Source organism: Brachycentrus maculatus, unplaced genomic scaffold (genome assembly GCF_059751285.1).
Source record: "Brachycentrus maculatus isolate JH-2025_06_01 unplaced genomic scaffold, ASM5975128v1 h1tg000311l, whole genome shotgun sequence".
Lineage (NCBI taxonomy): Eukaryota > Metazoa > Arthropoda > Insecta > Trichoptera > Brachycentridae > Brachycentrus > Brachycentrus maculatus.
The window spans coordinates 977,241-990,546 of record NW_028281061.1 but is presented as its reverse complement, the minus strand read 5'-3'; the positions used below and the strand labels follow the sequence as shown (position 1 = coordinate 990,546).

The 13,306-nt window shown below is 39.6% G+C and overlaps 1 protein-coding gene across 3 annotated transcripts in view; it reads left to right on the top strand.

Annotated features, from left to right (window-relative positions):
* Positions 1-12,823, top strand: part of wech (tripartite motif containing 71 protein wech) — a 28,800-nt gene extending 15,977 nt beyond the window's left edge. Inside the window, exons 2-3 of one of the 3 annotated variants that reach the window (XM_088268040.1) lie at positions 2,230-2,337; positions 9,665-12,823. In XM_088268040.1, the coding sequence (XP_088124166.1) occupies positions 9,674-11,857 (2,184 nt within the window). In that variant the 5' untranslated portion in view covers positions 2,230-2,337; positions 9,665-9,673 and the 3' untranslated portion in view covers positions 11,858-12,823. Of the gene's footprint in view, positions 1-2,229; positions 2,338-4,026; positions 4,619-9,664 lie in introns of those variants that run through there. The other 2 variants (XM_088268038.1, XM_088268039.1) reach the window with 2 other exon arrangements.
* Positions 12,824-13,306: the final 483 nt, after the last annotated feature.

The following is a 13,306-nucleotide window of genomic DNA, read 5'->3' as shown; positions in this document are numbered from 1 at the left end:
CTGCCTTTGTAAAGCGATTTCTCACGAAAACGGCGCTGTATAAATTATCCAATAAATAAATAAAATACTTTCTCAACGGCTCGCATTTCCGTCTCCAAATACATATTTCTTTCTGCACCTAAGTGTTGGGTAATATTACGCCATCAAGCCAAGGTACATCCAACCTGCACTTCATAGTTTTCAGATAAATCACTCTTGATAGTGGGATTTTAAGGGTTGCAAGCTTAGTATGAATATGTCAATACACTAAGCCAGTGATTCTGAACCTTTTTGAAGTCAGGGAGCACTTTTGATCATAAGGAAAATTCACCAAAACCAAATATCCAAAAAACATACAAAGATAACAAAAATTATCAGTTTTATTGAAAATAAAACTGATCATTTTATCACAGACAAATTAAAAATACTCACATACAAATATAAATACTCCTATGAAACTTTTTGCGGCGAAAATTGTTTAATATGACACATAAAGGTGGAGACTGACCGGAGCATTTCGTCGTAACATAACGTTGTAACATATCTCGCGGCGAGCATCACCGAGCATCCGAAACTATGGATGGAGCGCTCGGCTCGGTGTACTGACTGCCTGAATGCTCGCATCGTAACGTGTTACGTTACGACGAAATGATCCGGTCAGTCTCCACCTTTAGCTTATCAGCTTTCACGAATGTCAGCGATATTATGCCTTATATTTGATATAGCTACTCTCATTTCTTCATCCAAATTGCTAAGCCGAGGTTCACAAATCCTTTCAATGAACCTACCGTTGATGGAGCACCGTCTGTACAAATTCCTACACATAACTCCCATGATATTTTCAATTGTTCTAAGTATGATGATATAGAATCAACGATATATTGACCGCTGTTGTGAGATGAGGGCACACAACTTCATTTTGCAAGTGTGCTGCCATCTGACTATTATATTTGCAACTTAAATCGCACAGTAAATGAGCCAACATTCAATTTTGGTTTTCATAATTTATACAATGCCTGCATTGCTCCTGTTCTCTTATACGGCTGTGAAACATGGCACCTTACAAGGGCCCAGAGCAGCCGTGTACTAAGCTTTGAGAATAGGTGTTTGCGGAGAATCTTAGGCGTGCGGTGGTTTGACTTTGTGAGGAATGAAGAGATAAGGCGTAGGACGCAGCAAATTTTGGTCACAACTGTCGTCAAGAAAAGGCGATTCAGTTGGCTTGGCCATGTACTCCGCATGCCTCCTGAGAGCCTTAATCAAGCTTGCCTGTTTTACAAGGCATCAGGTTCGCGCCGCCCAGGACGACCACTGCTGACAATTCGTCGGCAGTTCTCGTCAGAACTTCGGGATGCGGATCTGACTTGGGAGGATGCAAGGGAGCTGGCAGCCGACAGAAAAGCCTGGAGACAGTTTGTGGACTCCATATGCTCCACCTAGGGAGCGGATATGGTTATATTATTATATTATTATTATTTTCATAATTTCGTGGAACATTTGCAAAAAGGTCGCGGAGCACCGCTGAAGAACCACTGCTCTTAGTATTAACCCTTGATAAGGGTTTAATATATAGCCGACTTTTAATAATTGATTGGTTGTTGATAAATTGATTTGTTTATAACTTGCATATTCTAGAGATTTGAGAGGGTAAACAGCCGAATTTTGCGTTCATTTTTGAAGATGCTGGCATCGATAGATTTATTAGAAAATGCTTTTATCCACATACTTCTTCCGTTCTTTCCTCACTCATACGTTCCACATGTCCAAACCATCTCAACACACCTTTCTTAATTGTATCGATAATGCTTATTGCAGGCTTGAATTCTTTCCTTAAAAATAATTAGAAAAATTTTGTTCTTCATAAAAATAAAAATAAAACATAATTTTGGACAATTCGTTAATTTAAAGGTAGGGACTGACCGGAGCATTTCCTCGTATTTTTTTTGAATTACCTAACGTCCAAGTGAGTCTGAAATCTTGCTACGGCTTATGCAACACCGCTTATCATGTCCCTACTCAGGCTTCAACTTTATAAGTCTCATAGTCTATGCCTACTCGTGAGTGGATTTACTCTTTATGTTTAAAGTTACATAAAGACTTACGAATACGGGTCAGATAGGCTACTCGTCATAAGCGACTTCCACTGTATTTATTTTTTTGAAGAAACACTCTCTCGCCAAGGAGGGGGATGTGCCGACGTTGCATTCGTCCGGAGATGTGCTGACTCGCAGTTTTCCATTTTGGTTCCAGAAGTGGTCCCGCGGCCGGCCGAAGGAAGGCAGATAGCATGCCGGCCCTGTAGGCAGATAGGCAGATAGCAGGCCGAGGGCAGAGCCGAGCCTGCCTAGCGAGTGTCGGGTAGGTACTCGGTACCCTCCATCCACCCAGATGGCGGCGGCACGTAGCGAAATGCGGAGGTGACCCGGCGTCCGCGAACGCCAGCGGTACTCGCAATATCACAACATGGATACAATTTTCAGTGTGTCCATATCGTTAATTTACAAAGGTGGAGGTCCTCACCAAAAAGTTACATTTCCAATATTGCATAGTAAAATTCTTTAAAATTCTTGAATAAAATTATTATTAAATGCAGATCTGTTCTGTTTACTGTATTCTATCGAAATCTTAATTAAAGTTGCGACAAAACGTGACCAATCCTGTGTTAAACCAATATGAAATCATTAAATCGTACCAAAACGTAACAATTTTACAAGCATTCCTGATTACTTAAAATCATTTATAATGGAAATGTAACGTTTTGGTGAGGACCTCCACAAATATCACTCGAAATAAAATGAATAAAATGGCCGGTCGAATTATAAGTTAAATATATATTTTTACGCGGTACTCACAATATTTCGAGTGTGTCCATGTCACAAATATCGCTCGAAATAAAGTGAATAAAATGACCGATTTTTTTTACGATTAAATATTTCAAATTCTTCTCTGCTTTTATGCTACGATTTTTGTAGCATAAGAGCTGTTAGCCTGCATATTGTGTGTTTATGTAATAGAGATACATTTCCAGATAGTATATTCAAAGTATGTTTATTTTATTATTGGACAGCATGCACGATCAAATATTTTAAATACTTGAAAGTGATTAGTAAAATCATTAATTTATTTTCATCTCCCCCCCCCCTGAGAATCGAATCCGGGACCTCCAGCACGGTAGCAAAACAGTTCCAAGAATTTAAATTTTGTGGTTGTCAATCATGGATAGAATTGGTGAATGTTACACGTGTTTTAAGTGATCACTTAAACCAGCCTATGACGGTCGTAAGCCCCGTAAATGTCCAGACTTCCATATTCTTCTTCATGTATGTTGAGATGTCAAAAAACAATATAAAAAATAGCTGCGAATTGGAGATAATCCAGATTTGTGAACAAGTATGGAAACACATACTTGTTATTACTTGTATTAGTAAACACACCCAAAATGTTGTATATTTTTTTTATGTATAAGCTGTATGATTCCAAAATAAATTGATTTTATGGACGGAAGAGAGGGAGAGGAAGATCCCCACACGATGGAACGATCAAATTCCTATCCAGTTATCCCTTGACTGCGCTGCATTCAAGGGATAACTGAAGAAGAGTCATTGCTTCCACAAGGGTCACAACCCTCAGTAATGAGGAATAAGACGGAGAAGAAGGTCACCTAATTGGAGATAATCCAGATTTGTTAACAATTTTGACACATTCAAAATGTTGTATTTTTTATCTACAAGCTGTATAATTCCCAAATAAATTTATCTTATGGTCACCGGCGCATACCCGACCTATGGATTCCCGTTCCGGCCACCCCGACACGCGGGGTCTATCGATTGCCGGCCCACGCTCCCGGGGCCCACCGCGCAAAAACGCCGCCACCCGCACCAAATCCAGCCCCTCTCTTCCGCCCAGAGCGTCTTCCCTTTCTTCGCGGAGACTTTATTTTACGTACCCCTCTGAAATTGCTGCCCAGGCGCCGAGAAATATAATGGTCCGACTGAATGATCAAGCGGCGCTGAAAAATTTCAAAAGGGCAGAGTGGATATTGGGCAACGCGCGTCGCGCCTTAGCGTCGTTCTGTCCCTTGCTACTAGCGGTCGTGTTTTAGTGGATATCTAGGCTTGTGGCGTTCGCCCGGTGACGTAGTGTGTATAATATATACGCCCGCCCTAGGCAACTTCCCAGTTGGTCTTCTGCGTTCATCTCGCCGTCCTCAACTAGGCCTGTGTTGTGACGTACGGCGCCGCATCGCTCTAGGAACGGAATCGTTATAACATTACGCACATTCGTGTTGATACACAATGTCGAGAAAAAACTTATATTCGATCTGATTTTCGTTTAAAGATGGTGGAGCTAATTATTTCGCGGACAACCGGTAATGTGTCATCCGAGTGTTGATTTTATCCGCGCCTTCGATAATATACAGTGTGCATCGCGAGTGCATATTCCCCGCTTTCGGAATAAATAGACGATAATACGTACATATTCTTCGATAATAATTATCAGTGTCTGGTGGTGATGATGACATTCGATTAAAAAATAAAAACAATAAAAAAACAACATTTCAAATTAGTTTTTCGTGATGGTTTATTATCGTGATATTATAGTTTGAATAAATAGTGTTTCAGACTTTTTAAAAGCAAAGGTGCGTTTTGTTTAGATAATCGATAATCTTCCGGTTTTAAAATAGCTGTATCTGCATATATTTTATTTATTGGGACAGGATAATACTCGTTTATTTTTATTTTGTATTATTTAATATGGTTACAAAAGTTTAAAAATAATTTTAATTAATTTTCTAGACATTTCTACTTTTACAATATTAAAATTAATAACGCAGTTCTCCCCAATAAAGAGACTAAGCTCTTGTGGTTGGAGAGGGACTTACACTTATATATTATAATCTTTATTTTATCATTTATTCGTATATTTTTGATTTTTTCGAATCCATGTATACTTTTATATAAATTTTATTTGGGGCATACCTCCTCATTGACTGCTATGTATTTTCTATTTATTAATTGAACTTCTTGTATCCCATGGTATCCCAAACTATGGGTCGCGAGCGAATATTAAGTGGGCCCTCGCCACTGTATACATGAATTTAAAAAATAGTGATAAATTTGATATTTCATTCGGCTATTTATAATTCCTAAAAATTTAATTAAACTTACAGCTAAGAGGATAATCTCAAGATTGATTTTTTTTTAAAATTAATGTTTTATTTAGTAAATACCACTATTTCTTAAAATCTACTGTGACACGTGTTTCGATGCATTCCGCATAGTTTTCAAACACCGTATTTGAATATGGTGTTTGGAAATGATGTGGAATGCATCGAAACACATGTCACAGTAGATTTTAAGAAATAGTGGTATTTACCAAGTAAAACATTAATTAAAAATGGATAGATTTTACCACAAAGTGACTGAGAATTAATGAAAAAATTGTAAATTTTTGTTAGTTGTGTCGGAGCTCAGTCAACTTTGGGAACTTATGTTGTAGAGAATATGTGTACATTGGCGGGCTTATTGCCGAGAAGCAATATATTCCAACCAACCAAAAACAGACTAGTGATACTGTTCAACGTTTGAACCTTATACAGCCATTCGTAATTAGACAGCAGATAGTGCTTGTATATAGTATATCTATAAACCCTTATTCGCACCCCAACGGCCCATAGGGCACTGCATCATATAAACGCAGTGTGTTATCTTGATCACTTAAAATTATTTCAAATAAAAAAATGACTTATATTTATTTCACCCTTCCCCTGGGAATCGAACCCGGGACCTCCAGAACGGTAGCCGAGCGTGCTGACCATTACACTATGGAGGAAAATAAAATAGTAGTGTGCGACTTGCACAGGCCACTATGTGTGCGGGCATCCAACCTCGAGTGACTTATGTCAATGTTATGCGCCAATGCTGCATTTCTCCCTTTCTTCTCTTATAGTACATACATTCCTTCCCCATTTAGTGCTTAATGTTCTTCATCTCGAGCTCCTTCACATGCGTCATCTGCAACTCATCAAACATGTTCGACTTCTGTATCCATGAATCTAAAGCACAGGTCTGGTCATTATTCTACCTTCATATAATCACCGTGAAGTTAACAGCGCTTTGCTTCGATGCAGTGCCCTATGGAGAAGAAGAAGCGTATTATTGTACTATTTGTTTATTTTGATTGAAACTTTTTCATAAAGTCATAAGAAAAAATTAGAGTAGCATATGAAAAATTAAGTTTAAAATTATATTCTTTTTGACATCTCATCGAAGATGAAGAAGAATATGGTCTGGGCATTTACGGGGCTGAAGACCCTCTTAGGTTTAAGTGATCACTTTACACACGTGTAACATTCACCAATTCTACCCATTATTGACAACCACACTACTCAAATTCTTGGAAGTTCTATATATATGAACCAATTTTGAAACATTAATCTGTGTGTAAAGTGATCACTTAAACCAGCCTATGACGGTCGTCAGCCCCGTAAATGCCCAGACTTCCATATTCTTCTTCATCTTTGATGATATGTCAAAAAATAATATGAAAATAACTCCTATAATAGGAGATAATCCAGATTTTGTGAACAAGTATTTGGACACACTCAAAATGTTTAAAATTATTTTAAAGGGAATGTTAATATATAAAAAGATCATTGATTAAATTATATCAATACTGATTCTTTTTAGTTACTAGGACAGTGGTTCGGAACCTTTTTGAAGTCAGGGCGCACTTTTGATCAGAAGGAAAATTCGCGGTTCAAAAAAGATTAAAAAAACGTACAAAGATAACTTTTATAAAAAACAAAACTGATTATTTTATTACAGACAAGTTAAAAACTACACATAAAAAAATACCTAAAAACATGAATGAAACTTTTTGCGGCAAAAATATTTAATGTAACTCCTGAGCTAGTCAGCTTTTTCAAATTTCAGCGATATTAGGTCTAATATTTGATAAAGCTACTCTCATTTCTTCATCCAAATTGCTAAGACTTTTGCGTTTCATAGATTTTATATTGGTTAATGTCGAGAAACCTAGCTCTCACAAATATGAGGTTGAAAACTATAATAAAATTTTCAGTGCCCTTGTGGAGAGAGCTGGGTATTCGTCTTGAACAAAAATCCAAAATTCATTTTGGAATTTTGTGCAAGACGAATTCATCCCGAGTTATTTCTGAGAATTGTATTTTTAGAGTGCTATCTGTTGATAGAGTAATTAATTGTTCTTCTTCTTGATACGAAAGTTTACTATTCGATGTATTCCTGGAAGTATCAATTGCCGCAAAAGGGATTTCGTATCCAGTCATAATTTTCTATATTTATTGAAGGAAAGTAATATTCAATCTTTTCTTCCAATAAAGTTAAATAACTTGTTATAGCTAAAATAATTTTCTCTACTCTTTTTTACATATCTACTCTTTTTTTTCTAAATGCGATTTTTCCAAAAAGTTACTTTTTTCCAAAAGGTTATCAATTGGTCAGTGGATTTCAAAATAATTTATTTTCTTCCTTGAATGCTGGCATTAACGCTATTCAAGCAATCAAAAATATCAGCTTAATATGCCATTTTAACACACCAGATATCATTTTGAAGACATTGTATAAAATCATCCATACCTTCATTTTGGAAAAACGTCACCAATTCATTCTTATGTTCCAAAAATCAGTATAGCACTTTTCGGCTGTCCAAACTTAAAACACAGTAAGGGACATTTTTTTGTAGTACTTTTTTTTGCATTTTTGGACTAAGTAGCATCTACTTAGTCCAAAAATGCAAAAAAAATGTCCCTAACTGTGTTTTGAGTTTAAACAGCCGTTTTGCTCTGGATAACTACCTGACTTCAGTGTTCAAATTCGTACTTGGATTCCATACATGCGCAAAGTTTTTAAAAAAAAAACATGTGTATTTAAAGGTCTCGATTTTATGTAGCTTACCATTTAACTTTGTCTAGTACAGGTTTTAATACAAATGGTAACATTTTGGACACAAGTTTTCTCTGTGCAAGAAACGATACCAGAGTTTTTCTTTCTTGGCAATGGTCAAAAATCCTTTCAATAAACCTACCATTGATGGAGCACCGTCGGTACAAATTCCTACACATAACTCCCATGATATTTCCAATTGTTCTAAGTATGATGATATAGAATCAAAAATATCTTTTCGTTTCGAACGCCCGGTAAGCTCCTTGCAGCATAGGAATTGATTCACTATTTCATTTTCATTAATAAAACTAATGAATCCTAGTATATCGCTCACTCCTTTCAAGAATGTCATAAATCAAAAATTGTCAATTTTGAGTTGTGCATGTTTTCGGAATGCCCAGAAAATGTACTACATCCCAGCAAAAGAGGCATATTTTTAACTTAATATTTACCCGCTTAACAGGGCAGAAAATGTTGTTTTTGCATTTTGAAGAAAACGTACTGTTTAATTATTTTTTGAAATATACTAAATATTTTTCAAATGGAGAAAAAAACCTTCAGGTTTTACCTAAAAAGATCTGTTGCACAGTAAAAAGTTCAATAAGTGGCTTGATATTAATTTTTACTACATTGTGTTATATTTTTAAACTTTGAAAACGTTCACCTGAAAAATCAAGTTTTTTGATTTATGACGTTCTTGAAAGGAGTGAGCGATATGTGCTTTGCAGCTAATGTTAGTGGACTTGTCAATTTGCAAAGCAAAATGTTGGTTGGAAAGTTTATTGGCGATTGTTTTCTGGATATAATCTGACATATTTTTTACTCTATCATCCAAATGAGGAATTTTCAATATTTCTTTTATTGTTTCATCGCCAAACATTATTTTAACTATTTCACAACATGCAGGTATAATTAAAGTCTGTGCTATAATTTGTGGTTTTAACTGAACTGCAATCAATTCAGCAACCTTATATGAAGCTAGATGTGCCTTGGCAGAAATTTTAATTGTTTTTTCAATATATTTTATTTGTTTGCTCGCATATCCAACAATCAATATTTTTGTAGAAAATAAGCGTGCATCGTTGTAAAGCTCCGTTTCAATTTGGTAGGAACCATCAAGCTATTAGTAAATTTTTCTCCACATAAATACATTGTGAAATGTGATATTCTTCCACATATATGTATGTAAAACCGAAACTTAAATATTTGTCGGAATACTGTCAATTGGTTTTTCTTACTTTACTTCGAATAATTCTACCTTTTGTATCAGGGCAAATATTTGCAGCGACATCATTACACCTGCTTCCACTTTTATTCGCTTCGTCATTACTATTTTGATCTTCGGAACCGTTTGATTTTCGTTTAATTATAAATTTATCCATTATGGGGTAAAACGGTATGAAAAAAAATGAAAACAGAATTTACATTGATTATAAATTTAAAAATAATTATATTGTTAGTAACACATTACAATTATAGGTACTACTTACTAAACTACAAAGTTCCGTTCTTATAAGTAGGTCTTTAACCTTTCCTTCCCGGTGATATGTATTTATTACACTTCCACTCTAACAACGAGAATATTGATGAAACACAGTAAATGAGCCAACATTAAATTTTTCTTTTCACAATTTCGCGGAGCACTTGCAACAAGCTCGCGGAGCAACGGTTAAGAATCACTGTACTAGGTGTTATTGTATATTGTGTTATTTTTTTAAATTAATGGGTATTAAAATAAAAATATTGTAATTTTGTTTCAGAATAAATGAATGAATGGGAAAATGGCACTCTTACCAAATGCGATGAATTATTCGGGGTCCATGGCGACCCCGGCGAGCTCGACGGTGTCACCGCTCAACGACAACATGAAGTTTCTGTCCAACCTGATGCAGGCCATCCAGCGCTCGGAGCTGGATGAGGGAGGCAGTCCGCCCGCCTGCTACGGCGACCTGCTGCACACCATCGGCGAGCTGTCCCTCTCCGAGTCCCCGCAGACCTCCTCCTCGGCCGGCTCCCTGTCCTGCTCCAAGTGCGAGGACCGCCTCGTGTCCAGCCGCTGCCTGGACTGCAACGACGCCTTCTGCCACGACTGCCTCAGCGCACCCTCCTTCGACTGCTGCGCCAAGGAGCACACCGTGGTGCCCGCGGGCCAGCTCTCCACCGCCGCGGCCGACATCCCCAAGGACTTCCGCTGCGACATCCACTGCGAGACCATCCGCCACTTCTGCGAGACCTGCGCCAAGATCGTCTGCCAGGAGTGCACGCTCTGGGACCACAAGGACCACGTCACTGTGCTCATCGAGGACGCCGTGGAGCGCAGCAAGCCCAAGGTGCGCAAGGCCTTCGAGAGTGGCAAGCTCGGCACCAAGTTCATCAAGCACAGCATCGACAAAGCCGTGGCCATCTCCAGGACCGTGGAGAGGGATGCGGCGCAAGTCTCCATGAAGATACGCAAAGCCATGCGACACTTCATCCAGGCCATCGAAGAGCGAGAGAGACAGCTGCTAGAGAAGGTGGGCAAAATGAGGCAGCTGAAGCTGAACGAGCTCTCGGACCAGATGCACGGCCTGCGCAACGCCCTCGCCGGGCTCGCCCAAACCAACGACTACCTGGGCAAGGTTCTCGAGTCCGAAGGGGTCGAGATGCTGCTGGCCAAAGACAAGGCCGACGCGCAAATCGAACTCTACGCCAACATGTACAAGAGTCTCCAACCCAAAGATGAGGGATTTTTATTCGTGTCTCCAAATTTCGAATTGGTGATGGAACTCAAGAAGCAAGGTGACGTCATGTCTACCGTTTACAACGTTAATAACAAAGCTACCGTGGCGACTAATAACATTCCCGTAAATCCCGCCCCGGTAGTCAGCCCTTCGACGGGCTTCTCGGATATACAGAGGACCATCAAGAGACCGGGTCCCATCGTGCCTCCCTCCAAAAGCGGCCTCGCTCTCCCTTCCGGCGGGGGTCTCCCGAACCCGGACAAGAGCGCGCGCAAGGGCACGGGACAGTGCATCCCCGGCAGCTCCGGCCCCGTGGTGGCCAAGCAGAGCCGCAGCCCCCTCCCCAGCGTGCCCACCGTCACCTTCGGCACGGACGGCCACGAGGACGGGCAGGTGAGCCGCCCGTGGGGACTGTGCGTGGACAGGAACGGAGACATCATCGTGGCCGACAGAAGAAACAATCGAATACAGATATTCAACCCGGAAGGAATGTTTAAGCTCAAATTCGGTTCCAAAGGAACGGCTCCCGGAGAGTTTGACCTCCCTGCGGGTATAACTACGGACACTCAGGGGCGCATAGTGGTGGTAGATAAGGATAACCACAGAGTTCAGATTTTCACTCCGACCGGCGGTTTCGTGCTCACATTCGGATCGTACGGGAAAGGCGGCGGACAGTTCCGCTACCCGTGGGACGTAGCCATCAACTCGGAGAGACAAATCGTCATTACGGATTCCAGGAATTACCGCATTCAACTGTTCAATTCCGAGGGGGTCTACATTACAATGCTGATGTTTGACGGGATCAATCACAGCCGCATGCTGAAGGGACTCACCACCCCGAGAGGCGTGTGCTTCACTCCGATGGGAGATATAATAATTTCCGACTTTGAGAATCACCGGCTGCTCCTCATAGACTCGACGCTGACTTCTATCCTGGGAGCCAAGGGGTACGAGGGGCTGTCCATCGGGGAGTTCAGCCGGCCTTCGGGGATAATCTGCGACGACGAAGGGAGGATCATCGTGGCGGACTCCAAGAACCAGCGGGTGATCGTGTTCTCGCCGTGCCTGGAGTTCCTGTGGGCGCTGGAGGTGAAGGGCACGGGGCCCGAGGAGAACGACCGCCCCACAGACGTGGGGCTCACCCCGGAGGGTCGCCTGGTGGTCATCGTGGAGGGCCTGCCCGACTCGCGCGAGGTCTACACTCCCGGTAAAACCTTTATACAAATATTCTAGAACCATCGCTCCCGTAGTCTGTAATGTATAACCAAGTTATATATATACCATTTCATTACCTCCGAAATATTACCTTTTTTTAATGTAAGATTATGTTTGGATAGAACGGATATATTACGAGAATGAGCGGAGAGCCACAGGGCCGAAGCTTGCGTGTATTGATAAATATTGGTTAATATTTACATGAAATGTAAGGAAAAGAAGCCATCAGTGTTGTGATTGTAGCTATATAAATGTTTCTTTAACACCGCAATAACTTAAATAATTTGTAAGATTTGTTTTATTTGTAAGATCCCTTTACTGGTAATAGGAAGTTAGGTAGCGCGTGCGCATCCAGTTGGCGGTGAGTGGCCGTAGCAGTGTGGGGCGGCGGCGGCGGCGAGACACTATTTTATTTTGATACAGTAAGACTGATTATACAAGACTGCGATGCTATTGCATTTCTCTGCTAAGACTGCAATATGACTGCGCTCACCTCTGTACGGCGCCATTATTATTTGTTTACTGAACAATATCAGTCGGTAGCTAATAGATTTAATCAATCACCAATGTTGATACGGTATGAAAATTGTATTTTTGATATTTAAAAAATATCCAGATTTTGTGAAAAATTTCATGTTGTATCTCGTGTCACAATTATATATATATCAATTGTACATTCATCCCATATATATTATTATTTTTAATTTAATCAAATAAATGTTCAAAATAATGAGACTGAAGAAAACGACTGATTTTTTACCATATTATTATAATTATGTATATCTACCTCGAGAGAATCAGAATAAGTTCCTATTCCTTTAAATAACTCTATGTGAATTTACGTCGACTACCTCATTTTGAAACTTATCAGTGTTCAACCAAATGTTTTATGTCATTCTGTAATGTACAATTTAGCTATAATGAATTACCTCTGTAACTTTACTTAGTTCAAATATTTGTGCAATAAAGCACATGTTCCTGAAATTTGTTTTCATTTCTTCCTTATCATATCCCATGCCCATACTATTCTACAGGCAAGGCGATACAATAATCCTACATGTTAATAATAAAATAATAATAAAACCCTTATCCGCACCCCAATGGTGCATAGGGCACTGCTTCATGTAAACGCAGTGTTATCTTGATCGTTTACACATGAAGGAAAGGTGATCAGCCCTCCGCTTCAGGTACCAGTCCAGGGTAATATTGAATAAATAGTACAGTGAAAAAAATCACTTATATTTATTTTACTCCGCTTGGGAATCGAACCCGGAACCTCCAGAACGGTAGCCGAGCGTGCTGACCATTACACTACGGAGGCGGACAAGTTAAGTTCTGCACATGTTAACTCTAATAAATTGCTCTAAGATGACATGTGTGTAAAATTGAGTATAAATAAAGGGCAAGAACAGGTAACTAATGTTCTCTGGTAAAAGCAATCCTTCTATGCAATTTCTCGCATCAGTG